This window comes from Mixophyes fleayi, chromosome 7 (genome assembly GCF_038048845.1).
Source record: "Mixophyes fleayi isolate aMixFle1 chromosome 7, aMixFle1.hap1, whole genome shotgun sequence".
Lineage (NCBI taxonomy): Eukaryota > Metazoa > Chordata > Amphibia > Anura > Limnodynastidae > Mixophyes > Mixophyes fleayi.
Genome location: NC_134408.1, coordinates 139,327,964 through 139,341,798, shown reverse-complemented (window position 1 = coordinate 139,341,798; position 13,835 = coordinate 139,327,964). Strand labels below are relative to the sequence as shown.

General features: G+C 41.4%; 1 protein-coding gene across 2 annotated transcripts in view; it reads right to left on the bottom strand.

Moving 5' to 3' along the window:
- Positions 1–13,835, bottom strand: part of QTMAN (queuosine-tRNA mannosyltransferase) — a 148,058-nt gene that overhangs the window by 54,659 nt on the left and 79,564 nt on the right. For both annotated transcript variants that reach the window (XM_075180933.1, XM_075180934.1), the window contains exon 5: positions 3,003–3,311. In XM_075180933.1, the coding sequence (XP_075037034.1) occupies positions 3,003–3,311 (309 nt within the window). The remainder of the gene's footprint in view (positions 1–3,002; positions 3,312–13,835) is intronic.

Here is a 13,835-nt window from a genome sequence, read left to right as displayed (position 1 = left end):
ATGAGTTGTCTGCATGCACACAATCAGCAGTTATTAAATCAGACTAACAATGCTAATTTTCCTAAATGAGATTATTATCAATTTGCATGAAACAAATAAAGACAATTAGAAAAATTCATCTGGAATTTTTGTTTTTTTTAATTCTACATTACGCCATCCTGGTGTACATACACACAGGTTATAAAGAAAAACAAAATTAATCTTATTACGCTTATTTAAATGATTTGTTTCCGTGATTGTTGTCTTCTCTTGTGTAGGGAAAAGGCAGGTGGTCCCCCCTCCCCAAGACCATTCACAAATTGGAGTTATCCATTCATGGATGACTAGAGAATTAAAAGTGGGTGGAGTTTACCCGTCTAGCCAATAGGGAGCCATGGATCACCTGTTCAGTCAGATGTCAACAGCAAAGGAGTTGGTTCTTAATTTTGTGTTCTCTAAGCCATGAAATGCGATGGACAATCCACACTACCTGCATTATCTCAGCTGTGCGCTCCGGTAAGTATGAACTCGGACTTTCAGAAGAAAACTGGTAGGGGCTCGGTAAGTGAGTGCTCCAGTCAGATTACCGATCTAGCATGCAGGCCTGTTTCCACCTAAAGGCCGACCTGAAGGACTGACGAAGAAGCAACTATATACAGTAATACAATCCCTATCCCTAGAGACTTCTCTCTGCTGCGGCTGCTGTCAGAGTGGTAGGAGATCTAGTGTGCCAACTCGTTGCTCATGTAAGCAATGGTCTTTTGCCTTGCTCCAGCGTTTGTTCCTGCTTCCTGTATGCTCATTTGGATTCTGACCCCGGCTTGTTCCTGACTTCTCCTTTAGCTCCTGATTCTGGCTTAGAGTGATTTCCTGGTTCTGACTCGGCTTCCAGACCATTCTCCTGCTTCTGATTTTGACTGTGACTATCTCTCTGGTTTTGACCTGGTTCTGCTGACTATCCTTCGTGTGTGCATTGCTGCATCCAGGCGTCCATTCTGTATTCTGCTGCGCCATCGCCGCTACCGCACTGGTCACCTCTCCAGCTGATACTGGCGGCCGCAACCTGCACGCCCTTTTCAGCGGAGTCCATACTTCCTAGCGGGGGTCCCTGGTGAAAACCAGAGGCGTGTTAGACTCTGCGCCTCAGTACTCAGTAGCGCCAATTGCTGGTTGGTGGCACCATCCTCGTGGTTGTGACAAGTGTCAATCCAATTTGCTATTGTAGTCAGGGAAAAGTGGTGATAAGGAGGGGTGAAAAAATTGGGACAAACGTCATCATCAAGATGACATCAGTTTTGGCGACACTCCTGCATAAGTCAGCGTGATCTATCTCCCTTTTGGGTGCTGTTTTGGAAAGGGTTAGAATCACAGCATGTGTCTGCCCAGACATTTCATTAGTTTACCTGTACTTGCTCATAGCTTTTGTTTAGGATTTTTATAGGCTTCATGCTGTTGCTTACTGACCAGTGTTTGGCTCTTTGTGCAGAAATGGGATTCTCTTATATCTCCCTTCCAATTGTGGGCAACCAGAGCACATCCAGTGCAAAGTAAAATTGCACAGATCATCATCATCAGTTATTTATATAGCGCCACCAATTCCGCTGCGCTGTACGGAGAATATTTGTCAATCAGTCCCTGCCCCATTGGAGCTTACAGTTTAAATTCCTAAACACACATAGACTAAGGTCAATTTGATAGCAGTCAATTAACCTACTAGAATGTGTTTGGAGTATGGGAGGAAACCGGAGCACCCAGAGAAAAACCCACGTCAACACGGGGAAAACATACAAACTCCACACATATAAGGCCGTGGTCGGGAATCAAACTCACGACCCCAGTGCTGTCAGGCAAGAGTCCTAACCACTGAGCCATTCATTGTAAAGTGGACCCATCACCTCTATACAGTGGAGACAACCATTCTGTGGGCTTAAAAATCAATTGCCTACAAACTCACCAGGAACCAGTGACATTAATAAGACGCAAAACACAAAGTTGCCGATTCCTAGTGAACTGATCGGCTGCATTTTTACAAACATTGGTTCAGTCCACAAAACGGCTGTTTTCATTGCGTGTAAGCCACAGTTTAAGAAACAGTAAATTATACGAAACCTACAACAGGTCAGTGAAAAAAGTGTGTGGGTATGGGGGAGAGTGTAAAATCAGGCCGCATTTTTGAACAGACTCTAATCTTACGCCGTCTGTGAATTGTTTCGGAGAACACACAAGGGCAGTTTAGCGTCAGCTGTAAAATATGATTAAAAATAAAAACTAGGAGCGTGTTATCGGACGTGTGAAGTTGATTAAACAAATCCAAAGACTTGATTCAACTTCTAATCCCTAAATTGTATGTTGGAACATTTAGAAAGGGAGATGAAAATCGCTTTAGGTAGCAGATGCTGCCGATGATCTGCGAGAGCTTTTGGAGTTTATGTAGCTGGAATTTAAATCCTTTGTAAAGGCGATTTGCCCTGTCGGTGTGGTGCTCTTATTGCTTCACCTGCAAACATTTGCTCTCAGTAAATGTGACCTAGTGATCAGTCCAGAGAGTCCCTGCAATAAACAGCCCCATAATCTGTGGATGAATTCAAGTCTAATCAGGCCACATGCAGATTAAACAAACTGCGAGGAATAAAAACTAGATTAAAATGTTCGTGCCCAATACCGCAAGATTATCTGGACATTTTACCTCTTTAAATCCTAATTTATTTTCCCGAGGCAAGCTGAACTTTAGAAGAGTATGTCTGTAATGATTATGTGGTGTGTCACAATCCTTCCAGTGTAAAACAAATAGGTGTATTGTCTGCAGTCTGAAAACATAACATGAAAATAATGATTACTTTCTGAAGGTGGAGGCCAAAGCCCAAGTAAAGACCACTAATTTGCTGGGTGCAGCCGTGATAAAAATAATACAAAACAGATTGTTGGTTTGGTAACTCCATACCGTTAAACATATAAATACATCTCCAAACATATTTATGTACATATGTCCACACACACATTAGAATAAAAAATCAAATTCTTACCATCTGTGAGGCCAGACAATGTGCAAAGGCCTCTGGGAATCGTTGCATAAGCTAGCGGGGGACGAGTTTGGCATCACGTGCTGATCACCTCCAGAAGAATCTTCACTTAGCGAAGCTTTAATATTAATTAATTCCTCAGATTTCTGCACTACATTTCCTTCGATTTGCTGATCAGAAAGACCGGACGGAGCAGATGGTGCCACAGCGTCATTTTGTGACGGAACCTCTGATTCTATTGAGTGAGCCAAACTCCCCAGAGATTTATCACTGGTCGCCCTTTGTGAAACTCTCTTCTGTTCCGGCAAGAACCTGCAAGGTAAGAAACAGTGTCAAAGTCTCCCCAAAAAACCACCTGTCCCCTTCTCTGTGAAATGCAACACATAAGGGTGATGGGAAACCCTGCTTGTTGGCAAAACTAAATGTTACAGGGATAACATTTTCAGATTTAGGAAAGAACTGTAGTGTATTCACAATCATCAGTTTCAGGGGCCGGCTGGGCTGGGTGGTGCAGCGGGCCAATTTGGGCCGAGTCACTGGGCTACCTGAATTTTTTTCCCTTTAAAATACTCCTCATAGGCTGCTGATCCACGACTTGCCCCCCTGGGCTAAAATGAGCCAGCCAGTCCCTGACCAGTTTTCATCAAGAGGACAATAAAAAAGATAACATAAGTTATTAATGGCTTTACCGGCCCTTTTGTACAACCAATGAGAGTTTGTAAAGTCTGAATTTCCATGAAATTATTTCCGCATGTGCACATGTGTACACGTATGTCCACATGCAGATATTGTTGCATCATACACCTACGGCTCCTCATGACTGAACAGGTGAAAGTATAGATGGAGCACAGTAAGGACGTGTAGAATCATATACACCTATCACTCCGACCATGGCCTTATCTGTGTAGAGTTTGTATGTTCTCCCCGTGTTTGTGTGGGTTTCCTCCAGGTGCTCCGGTTTCCTCCCACACTCCAAAAACATACTGGTAGGTTAATTGGCTGCTATTAAATTGCCCTTAGTCTCCCTCGGTCTGTGTGTATGTTAGATTTAGATTGCAAGCTCCAATGGGGCAGGGACTGATTCTCTGTACAGCGGTGCGGAATTAGTGGCGCTATATAAATATAAATAGATAATGATAATGTATCTTTTGCGGGTGCTGGAGGGTCGGTGCAATGAGACGCAATGATGATGATAATGTAGCTGCTTCTGATTGGCTGATTGTGCACTCACCTATCCAGCTGATTAGTGTGGCAGCCGTAATATATGCAGTCACCGTCGTCTATTCGCATCACTTAATTGATATTTCAGTTTGGAATGCGGCGGACAAGAAGATTCCCATTTAATTTTTAAAGGGGGGACGCAACTAGTATTTATGAACATTTTATGAGGAAAATGCAACTTTCAAATTTATTAATAACAAGGTCAAGACACTTTTCAACAATTATGGTATAATATATATATATATATATATATATATATATATATATATTTATATAATATAGTACTTTGCAGCGCTAGGGAGCCCTCTGGGGGTGTGGCCAAGTCACCATTTATATTTGACCACGCCCCCTGCCCCGCTGCCGGGGGCTTGCATATTGGGAGGTATGCCATCTTGACCCCCTAACATTTGTACAAAAATAGTAGCAGTTGTCCTGGGCTCCTGTATTACACAAATCACCGTTACTGCTCAGTCAGTGGGGTAGAGTTGTTAACAGTGCAGAAGCCTAACAACCTATAGCAACCAATCAGCAATAAGCTTTGATCAGCCCGGTACAAGTTAGACTAGTGATAGCCAACAGGTGACTACAAGCCCCCCCGAGTCTTCCCTTGCGGCCCCCCAGCTCCTTCCTGCTTTATTGTCCGATTTGTTTGTTATAACTTGTAACATTTCTTTTAAATATCTTCTGATATATTATTACAGATAGGTGTCTATTTCTTTGATTAAACGTATTGTTTTACCTTATTACTGAGGTTAAGGGTAAGGTGCGGCCCTTTTGAAGGTTAGAGGGCCGCCAATGTATCAGGTTGCCCATCACTGGTCTAGCCAATACCGTAAAAGTAATCTGAAGGCGGAAAATCCCTTTAAAAAGGATCCGCAGGGCGCCCTGTTCTGACTGACCTCAGTAATCGGTGAGTAACGCAGAGTTCAGCCATTCACCGTTGTCATTTTATACTTGTTTATTTACAACACTTCATTTCATGGTATGAAAAGTTCTCATGGGATTATGTTCCCTTCACTGGCACAAAACATTCAATCTGTGATCCATTTTTGGAGGTAAAGAAAAATAAAAAAAAATAGTAAGGAAATAATGGAAAGATACTGATGTAATTTTCAAATAAGAGAAACCACATTAAAGGACGGACTGCGGCTCTGTTTTGTGTTACAGTGAATTAGGAGGGAGAGACTGGGATCTCTATGGCACATTGTTTCAAACCAGCCTGTTGCTTTCCAAGATCCAACAGCAAAGTCTGGATGGAAACGCAGTTGTAGATTACACAGTGGGGGTGATTTGTTGACAGAACAGAACTATTCAAACATTTTTATTTCAACGATTACATCATAAGGGAGTAAAGGATATTAGACAGCAGAATTTGTTGTAGGTACTTATCCATTACATAATTCAAACAATGCCTTCAATCTTCCGTAATACAATTGTGAATTTCTAGGGGAAATAAGTCAACAAAATCTTATACTACACTCTTTTCTTACCCAACCAAAACTATTCATTCTCTTATCATCTCCCGTCATCACTACTGCAACTTCTTATCTGGCATTCCCCTCACCTATCTATCATCATCATCATTTATTTATATAGCGCCACTGATTCCGCAGCGCTGTCCAGAGAACTCACTCACATCAGTCCCTGCCCCATTGGAGCTTACAGTCTGAATTCCCTAACACACACACACACACACACACACACACACACACAGAGTCAGATACAAAGACTAGGGTCAATTTGTTAGCAGCCAATTAACCTACCAGTATGGTTTTTTTTTTTGGAGTGTGGGAGGAAACTGGAGCACCCGGAAGAAACCCACGCAAACACTGGGGGAAAATACAAACTCCACACAGATAAGGCCATGGTCGGGAATTGAACTCATGACTGTGCTGTCTATCTCTGATTTAATCCGTATGAAATGCTGCGGTAAATCTCATCTTCCTCCCTCCCCGCTGCTTCACATCTGTTGCACCACTTTGCAAATACCTACACTGCCTCCAGAATTCAAATTACTCCCCCTCACCTACAAAGCCCTCAACACCACCCCTTCATACAACTCAAATCTCATCTCAAAACACTCTCCCTCACGTCTTCTTAGATATACCTCAGGCAATAATAATTATATTACTAATCTTTAGGCTAATGTCACAAGGACAGTTTTACAAGGCCACTCCATATATTTTACCCACTTGAACACGACGCTCCCCTCCGGAACCTCACGGACATCAAAAATTGGAAAGTACGGATTGGTGCCTACACTGCCTATTATGAATTCACCAAATTGGTTCGAGAATCAACATGGGACTAATTTGAGCATCTAGATTCTAAACTCTGGTTGCAAAAACCTTAATTCATGCACTTATTATCTCCCGCATTGACTATTGCAATTCCCTCCTTACTGGTCTTCCCAAAAACAGACTCAATGCTGCGGCAAGATTAATTTTCCTTGCAAATCATTATTCCTCTGTTGAATCACTCTGTATGTCTCTACACTGGATGCCTGTTTTCTACCGAATCCAATATAAAATACTTTTACTAACCTACAAGACCATCAACAAAGCTGCACCAACATACATCTCCTCTCTTGTCCCAAAATATCTCCCAACTCGGCAAATCCGTTCAGCACAAGATCTGCGTCTCTCATCCACCCTCATTACATCCTCCCATTCCCGGTTACAGGACTTTTTTCTGGCTGCACCCACTCTATGGAATTCTCTCCCTTGCACAATACGACTCTCCTCTGGTCTACAAGCTTTCAAGTGTTCTCTGAAAACCTACCTCTTCAGACAAGCTTATAATATTCCTCAACCACCCTCTTAACCTCACTACCTTACCCTATTACCACTCGTTGCACAATTTCACACAAGACAACTACCCCCTGACCAACATTGTTATGTGACGGGATCATTTAGCCTATGAGTCACTTTTACCTTTGCAGTCTGGCTGGGCCGAATGCAAAATGTAGACTTAACCTCATGTGTCAAACTCCCGTTGTCCCATAGATTGTAAGCTTGCGAGCAGGGCCTTCTCACCTCTTTGTCTGTTTTACCCAGTTTATTTATTAGTTTACTATGTTTGTCCCCAATTGTAAAGCGCTACGGAATATGTTGGCGCTATATAAATAAATAATGATGATGATGATGGTTGGAAGCATCCGTCTAGTAACACGGTCAGCCTCATACATTACTCTTTTTGGGTTGACAAATAGAAACTAGACCTGGAGTAAATTAAGGTGGAGTTTATTTGGCTAACAGTAAGCCAATAGCCCATCAAACCCCAGCCGTCAGGACAAGTCTACAGGTTGAAATATAACACAGCTCACCGTGACAGGACCACTTAATGTCTGTCATTTCACACAAGACGCGGACATAGAATCCCGCTGTGACTGCGCACTATAAATCTGTCAGTAAGACATTGTCTCATAGCAGAAATTGCATTAAAGGTTTAACTTTTCGTTCTGTTTTACATTACTGTGAGCTATGGGGAGAAAACCTCAATTTTTATGGCACATATTGTATAAAATCTTGTTTTGTTCCACAATTCCAAAACAAAACCCATCAAGTGCACATGCTGGAGGGAAATACGCCATTCTGCTTCCTAAACGCTTTAGCCATATATTGATTAATAGTTTTAATTGTAATAAAAGTACTAGATTAAAGCTCAGTGCAGATCATATGTGTGTATTAGAGTACAGAAGATATATTTAAGGCGTCTGGAGAGTTGTGTTCAGTTATAATAACACAACAAATAAATAAAAAAAATCTTACTACAGTATCTAAATCATACTTGCCAAATTTTAGTTACTCCCGCTGTCTACTAGAGGGAGGTCAGGCGGCAAGTGCGAGAGGGGGCGTGGTGGCGAGATTGTGTCACTGTGGCCCCGCCCCTGTTATGCAATGCTGTGATCTGCAGCATCGCGCATCGGGAGGTGGGGCTATGATGACATTGCATCATTAATCCCGCCTCTTTCCAGGACCCAAGGGAAGTGCCAGCTTTTCTGGAAGTCCGTGAGGACTATCCGAAATCTAGGAGCCTCCCGGACATTCTGGGAGAGTCAGCAAGTTTGACCTAAATTAAAATTTAGGTTCCACTACTACCATTTTCCAAGCCAAAGTAAATTAAATACATCTACGACATAGGATTATGGCAAAGGTGTGATTTAAAAAAAAAAATAGAAAAATAAAGTTTTTCTAAAGCAATAATAATCGCTAGTCATAGGTTCATCAAACAATGTATAGACTGCAGACGTGTCTTACTTTTAAGCATGGGTTATGTTAGAATTTTCTGCTCATTAAAATATCAGAAAAACGTCAAAAAAACAGCGTCAGTCGCTCTATGTGAACAGTGGTATAGGGGAAGTTCATTTACCCAGAGTGATTGGGTCTGCGATGGTATTAAAGGCTCTTAATCATTTGTGTAAGCGGCCAAGACGAGTGATTCATATTACCTTCCATCCTACGTGAACATTAGTAATGACACATTTCCATTAAAATAGTGATATTACCAAGTTCCTCTCCAGCCGTAGCTCTGTAAAACATAAAGTATGTTCAAAGCAGCCGAGATCACAGATATCTCTGTGGAGCAGGATAATGGCGAGCATTTAGGGGCATTAGCTGAAAAAGGATACTGTACCCTTAATTCACCTCATCATTATTTAGTTGCATCTTTCTTTTATTAAATTAATGCAAGGATACTAAAAAATGCAATTTCCTGTTTTTATGGAAATCCCTCTAATCAGGATTTCTTCCACCCCCCCTCCCCTGTAAGCACAGAGACAATGTTTAACAAAAGTACTTTGCAGAATGCAAGAGGAAAAGCTATGATAACACTTTAATAGTTAAGTGACTTTATGAGAAAAATGCTTCCAAATGTTTTCTAAACCTTCCAAACCGCACCAAAGAACATTATCGTAATATTATATTTCCCCCATGCCTCCATTATTTAAGCCTGCTATCCTTAAAATGATACTTGGATGCAAATGGAACTTATAAATTATTTAAAACGAAGAGAAAAAAAACCAGGGAGTTTGAAAAGTAAATATTCCAGTCGCACGATTGGGAAAATTTATCTGTGGCTTCTTCACAGCTGGACGGACAGTTATCTCGGCGATAGCGATGGGCTGGAAAACTGGACAGCACAGGATGTTTCCTACTGGGCAGTGGGGATAGAGGTGTCATACGTCATGGTTGGTGGTCCTTCCAGAGACTGAATCACTGCAATCTTACACATAATGTCAGGACCAAAGGAAAAAATAAGAGGTGCAAATTTACGGGTGCAGATACATTTATTTTTTGCATGAATCGAAAATACCGACTGCTTTTAGCATGTAGCACACAAACACCGGGCAGCTTAATTTTTACACTGCAATTTAGAGTTGAGCTAGGACACGCCCCTTTCCAACTCTAAATATGTTCACACATATTAAATTTGCACCCTTCCCCCCCCCCTCCCCATATGCAGTGCAACTTCTTAGTACATTCCAGGAGACTGGGCAATTATGTATTAACATCTTATTAAAGATTATGCTCTTTAGAAACAAATTTAAATTAAAAAAAAAATGTTCTTAGAAAATATTATTTAAAATTAAAAAATCATTTTTAGCAATTCTTAAAACTTTTCTTCAGAACTTCCTGCTTCTTGTTCATACATTCCTGCTTGTTGGAGCTTACACACAGCAAATTCCAGGATCGCTGTACATAACAGAATATATGATTTCTATATAAATATCCATATTTATTTTACAGTATAAAGAAAAACGGGGCCCCAATTTAGGCGGGACAGTCTAGTTTTGTGGAGACTGTTCCACCGCCCTGATGTTCGGGACAGTTGGGGGATATGTACCCTGACTGATGTTCTTTCAATGTCGTGCATTCCCGCAGATGTCAGCAGCATTGAAAGGGTGTTCATAGTGGAGGGGAAAGGAGTGGCCAAGCTCTTTGGAGGCACTGGACACGCCCCCGAGGAGTTTAACTTGATCACACTCTCTTCTAGTGCGTGCACGGTGTCCCGACTCTCAAATAATAAATGTTGAGCGTTATGTCAGTGTATATACACTTATACAGATTTAAGATCTCTGGTGCCTTATGATATCCATTATTTCTCATAATACACATGATTTAATTTAGAGCAAAACAAATTGCATGCATGCAGCCTCCTCACATCCAGGCGTGTTGTGTGCTCCAGCATGGAGCATGGTCAAATGTGACACAGTAAGGATAATTTATGAACCACATAAAACAAAGACTCTCACGTAATCTTCATTACTCTATTTCACCAAGTTATTTCTTTATTTCTACTAGTTTACCTAGCGCACGGTGCACGCTCTTTTCCAAATGTTTGGAACTGTCTACCTGGAAATGTGCGCCTCTATTTGCTCTGCCATCTCCCCTGAAAGTGAAAATAGTGAGGTGTGAACTGCCTGCTGTGTGACCAAGGATACCGCAACGGCAATGGAAGATCCAGAATGTAATGCGAGTAAGCAAGACAGCATTTCAGGGTTCCAAAATTAAATTCCCCTGGCATGCTGCGGAGCGGCAGGCAGCAAGAGGAGGCAGGCGGCCAGCCAGCCAGGCAAAGGGAAGGGATTGAGTGTGTCCCTCTCTACAAACTTTGGGGGCCCCTTCAAAATTTTGTTAATGGACCAACACATCTCTAGTTATGCCTCGAGTCCCACTAAAAGTATAGGATGAGAAACAACCTGGGGGACCTCAAAGGACATGGAAAACTGAACTCTAGTGCGTCATCCGACAAAATAGGGTTCTCCCCCCAAAATGCGACACCACTACTCAACAAATATAGCTGTGGATTTGAAAGCTGGTGATGATGAATCGAAGGTGGCCCGGTCTGAATGTAGACTTTAAGGGCCTGATTCATGTCTGCATGCAAGTTGCGGCAGCATGATGGTTTAGTGGTTGGGCAAAACGGTGGCTCAGTGGTTAGCACTTCTGCCTCACAGCACTGGGGGTTATGAGTTTGATTCCCGACCATGGCCTTATCTGTGTGGAGTTTATATGTTCTCCCGTGTTGGCGTGGGTTTCCTCCGGGTGCTCCGGTTTCCTCCCACACTCCAAAAACATACTAGTAGGTTAATTGTCTGCTGGTAAATTGACCTAAGTCTCTCACTCTCTGTCTGTGTGTGTATGTTAGGTAATTTAGACTGTAAGCTCCAATGGGGCAGGGACTGATGTGAGTGAGTTCTCTGTACAGTGCTGTAGAATTAATGGTGCTATATAAATAGCTGATGATGTTGATTTTAAAAAAAGAGCACCCAAGGTTTCGATGAATTGCATGCAATTGAGTTCGTTTCTGAGCATGCGCAAGGATATTCTACGCAAACGGGCGTATGTCTGAACATGAATCAAGCTCTAAATGTAAAAAAAGACGAAATATATAAGGTAAGCAGAGTATACACCCTACTAAAGAGTGTATCTAATACCAGATAAGCAGATAAGCAGGGATTCTACTGACACTTCGGGTCTATTTAGAGAAAATTACAGAAAGTTCATCAAACGTGAACAAAACATCTAACTATGGATCATTGTTACAGAAAATGAATTATGGACATGCATGTGTTAATTTGTTACGGTGATGATCCATAATCGCTGGTTTCTAACAAAGACCACAGTCATACACGCTTCGATTCCATCAGGAGATCCCTATTTAAATCTCCGTTGAACCTCTGTTTGCTGCAGAGTGAACAAAATACAACAGAGCTTGAGCAGATGTAAAGACACTTAACCAGACATATAGTAATTGCTTGTACATTTCACTTTCTCTCCAATTTCCAAATATATTCTCTTGTTACACAAGATAGGAAGCATTTGCAAGATAGTAAACAAGTATTGAGGAAACAATGTAAAAGAACTCTTTGTTCCATCAATTAGACGCAAAAACTGGGCATCCAATACAATTATGTGGCCCCACGGACCCCGTATAAACATTTGGCATCTTATTCAATGTTGTGCAACGTACACGTTACACACACACACTTGGTACCCACAGACACACATGAAGTATATAAAAAAATAGCTGGTTTTGTATAACATAATACATACATTGCTGGTTTAAAAAAATACATAATCCATACAGAGCATTAAACACATATCTAGAGAAGGTAATTATATGTTTCACTGAAGAGCCCATCAAAGAGTTTGCGGTGGTGTTTCTCCTGAATCGATACTGTAATGTTCTGTGCTAGCATAATCTTACCCAATGTAGGTCTTGCCAGCAGCCTGTGCTTGGCAGTTAGTTCTGGCACCGAAGTGGAGCAGTTAAACTCAGCTTAGAACTTACAGGTAAGTAATGTTATTAATGTCTGTGAAATGTTCCACTTGACACATCTGGTTTTGATAACTTGACTTTCTATGAAGATATATTTTCACTTGCGTTAAATGTAGACCCTACATATGAAGCACATACACCTAACTGTCCATTCATAACGCAGAGGGCAACGTACGGCCAGGTTCAACCTGATGGAGACAACGCCATCTTTGATTAAAATCTTTAGCACAGAGACCATTCATTATCCAGAAATGCGGGAAGTTGGGCGGTTAAAAATAAACTGCAATTCATGTAATTTATAAACTGTTTTTGGAAGTTTGGGTGCTGCAAAGTCTGCATATGGATGAGTGAAGGAGTTAATTGTCTGCAGCACCTACCTGTAGTATTTTGTGAAATACTACTATCCCATACAGGCCTAAACGGTGTACAGTAGACCCATCATCCACAAACAAAAAGAACCCCACAAAAATGTATAAACAGCAACTAGAGAATTTTTTTTTTATTTTTACCATATATAAATATATATGTGCATATATATATACACACACACACACACACCGGTATATATATATATATATATATATATATATATATATATATATATATATATATAGACACACACAATAATTGGAATATTTACAACTAGGTGATCTCACCGTGCTCTCTTTCACTCAACTGCAGAAAATTGCTGTGTAGGAGGGGCTTCCCTACACAGCAGGCACAGAGTGACTGACAGCTTTGCAATCTTGTTTTGCAGAAATGCACTGTGTGGATTGGTTGATTCATATACAGGAGGAGGCCCTGATGTCATAGCAGCTCCAGTGGCTGCAACTCAGATTTTTGACCTGTACCAAATGCCATTAGGACAATGTCCTAAAGATGTGGGAGGGGCCCCAGCTGTCTGTAATGGAGTGTTGGGTGTAATACTTTAATTTGTAACAGAGCTGCAGTGGATGTCAGACTAAATCTGAACAGTTTATTTTTACTTCCATGCTGCATGTATGAAAATGTAAAGTTTGGGATTTAGTGGCCTATTTAAAAATGAGTCGATGATATACCTATCAGCAGCTAGCAGACTGTGGGGGTACAATGTCAGTTTGGGAGTCAGTATCTAACAAGGGCGTTGATTGGACCATGCTTGCTTTTATACCTCCCCAAACCCCCAATCAGTCTGGGTAGAACAAGTATTCCATGTAGGGCTGCCACCTTTAATGGACAATTGCTTCACCTTCCTTCCGCTTCTGTATGTCCTACAAATAACCTCACAGTTGCCAACTGTCCCAAGTTTCCAGGGATTGAAAGATTTCCAATATCTCTCTATTTGTCCCTGGA